Here is an 8,569-nt window from a genome sequence, read left to right as displayed (position 1 = left end):
TCGCTACTCCGTGTCTAACGCCATATTGAACCTAATATCCGGTTTGAACGGATGTGTTTGTGCTGTGTGTTGTTTGAGAAGCGTATTTTGATCAAGTGATTGCTGATTATAGATATGCCTCTGGCTATTTTGGCAGATCCATGGCAACGTGTTCAGGTCAGAGAAGAAGAGGTAAGTCCAGAAGTCGACGAATTATTTTTATTATAAAAATAACCTGAAGTTATCTTTAATACAGTGTACACGATAAAGTTTTTTGATTAAGTGACAGTGGTAGTTGTGATGTGGTGAATGTTTTTTATGCTAGTTGTTCGTTGGCAATAGTTAGTCGTGGAGTGGTTGTAATTGTCGTTCATCGAACATGGAATTACGAATTGGATAGTATGAGTTGCTTTTAAGTCATAACAGGTATTGCGGGTTAGGTTATGTGTCTCAACATTCCATACATATACTTAACTGACAGAAAACCTGGTATTATACAACATTGTAAAAGAAGGCGTTAGGGTTTCTTGTGTCTTTGTAGATAACCCATTTGGAATGTTCTTTTCGGCATATTGTTTTTTGCTGTGTCGTTTATCACAAAGTACTTCAACATCATATCTCAGTACATGTCCCTGAAATTCATCACGTAGTTTTCTAGTACGCATTTGTTACTTTTCCATAATTTGTTAACGATATTTGCTTGGTTTGTAATGGCTGTATTAAAATGCCATGAATATAAACATGTTTCCCATTACAGTTTCATATTAATTTATGTGACAGTTCTGCATTCTATCAGAAAACTGTTTTGCATGTGGCAAATACGTCTATTAATTTTACTTGGAGTTTTCTGTCTATTTTTGAAACATGACATTGTAAAATTTTATAGTGTTATAGTTTTATTTTGAAGTATTTAGAAGTTAATTGACCTGAAGATGTCATTACTTACAAACCCCACAAAGTATGAGTTTGTACATATCCGGATGAATTTATGTAATTACCTGTGATCAAGTAAGATTATTTTGTTATTTTGAACATTAGGAACTGTTTTTTTATAGTTACAGTTAGTGAATTATGTCCTGGTAACCTTATATAATCTTAATTTTAAATAATTTGTTTCCTGTAATTAAAGCTTGTTCAGATCAAAGAGGCTGTCTTGTCTGATTTTACCACAGTTTTGTAAAGAAGTTTTGTAACATAAAAAACTAAATTTTAAATGTGTGTAGGAATGCTAAAGATGCAACTTTTTAAAGAGAAAGGAAATTTTCTCATTCTTGTATTTACACTGTATATTTATTAATGATGATCATATAACAGGCTTTGCATAGTTTATTTTTTGATCGTAATAAATATGGAGTGGGTCCATATTATGTAGGAAATGTAACATGGTCACGTGGATTACAAGAAGAAAGTATTACTATTACTACATTAACATGAACTTGGTCATGTTTCTTAGACTGCATATTGACAGTAAACACCATTATTTTAAGTACTAATTCCTCAGATTGCGTCACAGTTAAAAGGTGCATTGGGATTTTAGTTTTGTTTTTGTTACTTAGTCTTCAAATTAAAGTTAGAATGTAGGGAATAACTTTGTTGCATTGTGACATTGTTACAGTTTTTATTGATTGTGTACCATATTTAAACAATTATGACAAGAGGAATAATAGAAAATGCATTTTTTATTCTGTATATTGATCCTAGTGTAGGCTGCTCTCCCCATTACATTGGAAGTGGAAAAATAATTTCAAACATCAAACTTATGTTTATACATTATCTATTGATATTGGTAGTGGTAATTAATTAAGGTGGCCAATTGCAGATTGAATGCTCACAATATCTGTTTTACTGTAACATTAAGAATGGCTTTGGAGCCTTTATGCCAGTGATTTGTTCCATTAATTTCGAGACAGATTGTAGTAGACTGCTCATTTCATGTATAATACTTTATTAGGTTATATTATATGCCATGTTGGGTATGAGAGGATACCTTTTTTTCTCTTTTTGAAACAAAGATTGAAAATGTGCATATCTGAGACATTTTTCATGGAGCTTTTACATGAAGGATGGAGAGACTTTATGTGCACAGTTTTTTGCATGCCAGCGTGGTTGTGTGGATGGCATGTATTTTTATTTGGATGCTGTTATATGTTATTTTAATTGCTGATACTGATTTTATTTTTAACAAATTGGTCTTAACAAGGAGAACCACCTAAAGTTGAATTTCAAGAGACCAGAACAGTCCTGCCCTTCTTTAAGAGTTTTTTCTCAAGGCCCTTAATTACTATGTGGTGATTGTGATGCTAGGTTGTTATCAGCATTTCAGAGGACATTGAATATCACCTACTAGATTTCAGGACTTCTTAAACCAAAAGACCACAACTGATGTCTTCACTACTAAGAGAACCTCAAATCTCAGTTGATAACCATTACTAGAAAATCTTTCTGAATTTTTTTTACTCTTCCTTTGATTTATTTTATGACATGATTTCACTAAGTGATTTTTTCTATTCAGAAGACATTACTCCCAAAATCTGATTAGTCTGGGGATGTGAATGTCTGCACTTGTTTGTGAGTGACCTGATTTTTTAATTTATTGAAATTAACTTGCATATTTTTGAATAACAGTCACTGTTGTTTGTATCTTTACAATAACTTCCAGATTCTGTTAGAAGCTATTTGCAGAATTTAAGGACTCCATGTATACTGTTGTCAGCTTTCATTGCTTCCTGCCAGACATTGCCTTTTCTTGTGAAGTTAATGGTGAAAGCAAATCATAGTGAGACACAGTGAAAAATCATGAGAAGAGAAAATATACTTTGTTATTTCCCCTTGTTAGGAAGGTAATATGATAGTAATGTTGTCAGATGTGAGTTTTTGGATTTGTTTTTGAGAAAAATTTCAGGGATTTGTGTTCAGTATTTGTGCATCAGAAAATGCTTTATAATGTCATGTTAGTTTATGAAGAGCTTGAATTATTTAGTGTTTTGGTGTGTATGCAGTGTGTGAGATGAAGTCAGAATTTAGGGATGCTACATCCATCCACGTGACCATATTTCCACTTGACAGCTACTGTGGATTTTGATTAATTCTGATGAGGGAAGTGTATTGATCTTGAAATCGGCCCATTAGTTAAATGTTTTAGTTAGAAATAAACTATTTTTTTGTCCTTCATTAAAATTACACTACATTAAGAACATTTCATATGTACACATTTTACAAGTTTCATGATTTGTATGTTTTTGTGTATGAGCTACTATTGAGAAATCTGTTTAAATTGTGAATGGAGCAAACACTCTCTCCAATTGTGTAATACTTAATGAATTACAAAATTAGTTCACTTTATTTGCAGTAAATTCTGTAATAGCATGCAACCATACAATTTTCTTAGTCTTAACTTTTAGCATCATAGATTATTGTTTATGGAACTTGGAACATATGTAAGTTTTTAGTGTATATTCATTCAGTTTACTTGTTTTAATTCGGTGTGTTGCATTACATATCAGTTTTCTGTTGATTTAAAGATGTGTAAAGCGGCCCATCCACGTACGAGTCTGGCTTGGCGAGCTTGACTCGTGAGCCGGACTCGGATATATTTCACCACACATGCATAGCAGACTCGGCTCGTGACACCCCACCCACAAACGAGTTTGACTCAATGGAACCCGAGCCGAGCCGGACTCGTACGTGGATGGGCCGCTTAAGAAAGTTATAGTCCGATATAAGATAAATATGTTCAGGGCATGACTATGTTGCAGTTATTTTTAAGTTAAATCACCATTTGATACAATTTTTTATAAATTAAAATTGTAAGAAGTGTATTTGAAGATTTAAGTAAAACTTAATTAGAAATGATCGACACAGCGGTAAAATGAACATTTGGAAATTGTAATTGTGTTAGCTTAAACATATGTAGACCCTTCTAAATGTACAGAATACCCCACCACATTATGGTCAGACTGTAGGAGTGTATCTATGGGTGATCTGAAGTAAAAGATGTCTTGTAAACTACAGTTTGATTCATCACCGTTATTGAAGTAAGCATTGGTGCAGTGAAGTATTTGTAATTCTATTTTGATTTGAATTGGTAAGATTTCAGGTTCTTGCAGGGACGAGTGTGAAGACGGCAGTCTTCTGGGATGTTGCGCGTGTAGTCTCTCTGGTAGATATTGATTGACGATTAAGAGGTGCTTACTGCCTCCATCATCAGGCAGTAAGTACCTCTGAAACGTTGATCAGTGTCCACCAGACTACGTGGCGTAACATCCCAGAAGACTGCCGTCTTCGTTTGTTTGTTATATTACAAACTTCAGTGTTTACACGAAATTATTATCAACTGTATTAAGCGAATTATAGCAAACTTGAATGTTTACAGCAAAATAGGTTATATACTGCTGGGCGTTGTCATGCATTTGCATGCATTAATGTTTTTATACGTATATATTTAATTTCTTGTTTCAAAAGTGGTTTAATTTATGCGCTCAGACACTTGTTGTCTTGCTTTCGGCTTGCCGGTGTGGCTTATTATTTAGGGGATGGACAACAGGCCCGTCAGAGGCTTGTTCCACAGAGAGACAGTCTCGCCTCATACCAGTTATAAAATAAGAATAATGATGATGCACCTGTGACTGCGTACAAACCCGTGAGACAAGTTCATTTTGGCCTTTGTCCTTTCCACACCTTTCTTGACCGGCCGATATGTGGGGGCGTTCTACAGTTCTTGTTTGGAGAGGAACATTTTCTAAATTAAGTTGAATTTCCTTCTCCAGAACACGTCTGTGAGACGCAGTTGTTAAAGGCCCAACGATTAAATATGATTTCTCACTATTCCACACCACACGTTTACGGAAGATCGATGTTGAAATGTCGATGTTGTTCTTCAAAGTGATGACGCCGTGTGGACTTATGGGCGAGTACCAATACTTATGAGAAACATACCGACTCCATCTTCAGGGCTAATTAAGGTGAAGATAGTATGTTTATCCGAAACGTAGATACCTACACGCTAGTCTGCACGGCGTCGCAATCCAGAAGAACAAAGTTGGCTATTACTTATTATTACTTTAACTAGCAGAGTGCCCACAGTGTAACTACGAGGACATTCGACAAGTGCTTGTACCAAGCTACAGAAACCATATTCGCCAGAGGTCGAATCAAGGACGCATTTTCATTTCTTGTAATCTCACCGCCGAAATAAACAGCTTCGGTCCTGGCGCCGTTCTTCTGTCATGTTTAGTTTCCGAGTTACAGAAACATCTTTGTTAGAACTCGAACCCAGAACAACTTTTGGGCTCTGCACTTTGTTTCCATAATTCCCTCGCCGAAATAAACAACATTGGTATCAGCGCCTTTCTTCTATCACGCTTAGTTTCTGAGCTACATAAACCACCTTCAGCGGGACTCGAATCCAGGACAGATTTTTCGGAGCCGTGGTATTTGTTACTGCAGCCACCTCACCGAACAAGACCTTCGTTTTCGCGTTTTTCTTCTGTCATGTTTAGGTTTAGGGTCTTTGGGTCACGAACCCAGGAGCTATCCTGACTAAGGTCTTTGTGAGATTTTCGTCTCTTGAAGGATAGGACATTGAAATAGGCAACTGCAGTCTCTTGGAATATCCTTACTTGCTCCCCATTTACGACAATTTTCCTGTCTCGAAGTCAAACGAAACCAGTAAACTTCCGCACTACACGCACCAGAATGGGGAAGGAACCATGACATTTGTTAGCTGGGCATAATAAGTACTGTTTTATTGTCACTAATGCAAATCATAAGGCTGAGAATCTCTTAACAGCATTACTATGGCAACGGTTATAACTATTGAAGCATAATCGTGACGGACGTTAGCAATAATTTATTAAGATATTTTCTATAAGTCGTTCTTCTAAACTTGAAAAGATATACTCTGTATATTTTTTCACCTTGGGAGAGTTTATCGGATGGGATCCTCTCTCTGCGGTGGCATATGTCTAAGTACTAGAGGAACATAAACTCTTTTAGATCGTCTTAAAATATACCATAAAAAGCGTAGAGGACTCTGCAGGCCGATCTTTATGATTGCTGTGTGCCACTGCTTACGGTGAAGTCCATTCCAGATGAAATAATCTTTTCAATTAATCACCGAGCGAAAGAAATTCCTGAACCATCTGAAAAAGACGCAACTGTTGAGGAAGCGTACATTTCTGAGGGAAATAATTATGTTCCTTTTCACTCATTCCGCTCTACTTTGTGAATAGCTAATTTAATTTACCTATAGGCTTACTTAATAATTAGGAAAAAAATGTTCTGAGAGTATTTTTTTAAATCAGAATAGGTGTACAGTTGTCTTCAAGAATGGCCAACTTCTGATTTTAACGAAGTTTATTAAATATTGTTTTCGGCTACAACGCGTTTGCTGAATAAACTATTTTCTTTCGCACGTTAGATTTTCTGTAATGGGGATAATATTAAAAAGCCAGTTGTGAGTTTAGAATCCCCGCACTTTCAGTTTGTTGGCCGAAATTAACATTACAACACCAGGCGATAATGATTGCGCAGTACTAGTGTTTGCACTGAACTGCCCATTGCATGCAATTGATAGTAATTGGCGATCACCCATTGAACGCGCGCCAAACCACCGCCTCCGGAAACTATCAGATCATGTCCAGCTCTAGAATAAACCCGTTACAGTAGAGCCAGAACTGGATAATGGCGATGAATCTGTTCGTTATTTATGGGACGTTTTTAATTTTCTGTTTCAAATTACCTGTAGAATACACTCATTAATGAAGTATGTCGAGAGGAATTTTACAAATTATGTTCAAAGATACACTGACACGAAGTAGCATACAAAAATCTTATTAATTTTCTTACGAAAGATCCGTTATAATGATTCTTATGAGAAATTGTGATACATACATCATTCCTGTGTTATATTTTAGCAAAGCTATGCAGTGTTAATGGTTACGAAGGCATATTTTTAAAGGGAAATGTATCATTTTGATCTTAATTGTATCATATTATGTATAGTTCATCTGCAGCTGATACAGAATGTTTGTTAGGGGAGATCTTACATCCATAGTAGTTGATTGCAGAAGGCTGTGTCAGATACGTGGTTGTCACATCAGTAATGTTGATCCTGATCACAGACAGTTTTTCTTGTGTTATGTTTTAGCAATGCGTGTTTTCATATAATTTTAGAGATTTGGGGGATTTGATTTTGTAATCTAAAGTACTTGTTTCTTCCTTGTTTTTGCAGCAAATGGAGTGTCCAGGTCCATATCTGGACTAAGGATTTACTCTGTAGGTAAAAATAAATAGGATGGAACTATGAGGGCAACTCTTTAAAACTGATACAGTTCTGTAATTTTGATTTTTTTTGCAAGCACGCCATCATTGTTTTAAATTTATTAGTTTTTCATGCAAGAAGTATTTGTTGGTGTAAAACTGAGACGATGAATGGTTGTGAGATTACCCAATTTTTAAAGTTGGAGTTTCCCTCATTTTTTGCCATTCTTTGTGTTGTAGTTCCACTTTTATCTTGTGTTTTGTAGTTGTGTTTGACACATTTTAAGGTGACTGTGGTTGATTGATATTCTACTAACATAAGAGCATTTTGAACTATCCTTAGGCATAGTTTTTCACAACTATAGGAACTCTTGGAGAATGGTCCCTACTTCAAACCTCCATTTGCTGTTCACTACAGTAGATATATCAGAGGAGTTATGGGCAAACACTTCTGTGAACATATTCTTATTGCTAATCGTGTGATTTTTAACACGTCAGCATGCATGTTAAATACTTGGAATTTTTCACAGTGGTATTTGCGTTGGTTGCTTTAAATTGCAAATTTTGTGTTCCTTCTCTTTTCATGAGTAGTTAATAGTCTGCTTTTCCAATTTATATCAAATGCAGGTAATTAATTCTCCATGTAGGATGCAGCAAGTATACTGGCACTGACCCGCATGTACCATGTCTGTTCATTAATGTGGCATTGCTCGTGTTTCTTGTCTGGTTTGTAATTTGGAAGTGTTCGATTTCGACTTTATTATTTGCTTCTGATAAAGTACTCTTGGAGTGTTGTACCTTGACTGGGTAATGCATTTCTGATAAAGTACTATTATTGGATTATCTAGATATTAAGTGATTTTTCCTTGCTTTTTGATGTTCGTACCACACGAGAATTATGTATTTTTTCATCTGTTTAGTAAAATAAGTGAATGTAATTAATTGTAGTCTTGAAGTCGTTTTCCATTTAAGACGTAGTTTTACTTTGCTGCCTGTGAAAAAGTGTGACTTTTCTTTTGACAGGATTACATATTTTTACATTTTGTATTTTCGTGACATGTACGTGGAAAATCTAGTGTGTGAATGGTTCGCGTAATAGTTCAAATGAAGTGTGAACGTGTGCACCAGGAGGTAGGAAACTATGGTCCTCTGGCCGGAGGTGGCCCGCGAAAAATTCCGGCCAATAGCTGTGATACTCAGATACTATTATTCATACTGCGTTATTTATTTTTATGTTATTAACAAGAAAGTGATTAATTACCAATTTTATAATATTTGTGCTAGTATAAACGTAACTAATTTTAATATTATTGTAATAATGCTAATACGT

At 35.4% G+C, this 8,569-nt stretch overlaps 1 protein-coding gene across 6 annotated transcripts in view; it reads left to right on the top strand.

The window, feature by feature from the left end:
- Positions 1–15: 15 nt before the first annotated feature.
- Positions 16–8,569, top strand: part of S6kII (Ribosomal protein S6 kinase II) — a 155,195-nt gene continuing 146,641 nt past the window's right edge. For 2 of the 6 annotated variants that reach the window (XM_087340738.1, XM_022082506.2), the window contains exons 1-2: positions 22–171; positions 7,211–7,254. In XM_087340738.1, coding sequence (XP_087196864.1) covers positions 141–171; positions 7,211–7,254 — 75 coding nt within the window. In that variant the 5' untranslated portion in view covers positions 22–140. Of the gene's footprint in view, positions 172–7,210; positions 7,255–8,569 lie in introns of all 6 variants that reach the window. The other 4 variants (XR_015532667.1, XR_015532666.1, XM_022082527.2 and 1 more) reach the window with 3 other exon arrangements.

The sequence above is a fragment of the Zootermopsis nevadensis genome, unplaced genomic scaffold, assembly GCF_977971745.1.
Source record: "Zootermopsis nevadensis isolate Lab colony 2312 unplaced genomic scaffold, Znev_1.0 Znev_ptg000061l, whole genome shotgun sequence".
Taxonomy (NCBI): Eukaryota; Metazoa; Arthropoda; class Insecta; order Blattodea; family Termopsidae; genus Zootermopsis; species Zootermopsis nevadensis.
The sequence above is the reverse complement of the archived record's forward strand: the minus strand, read 5'-3'. Positions and strand labels throughout refer to the sequence as shown.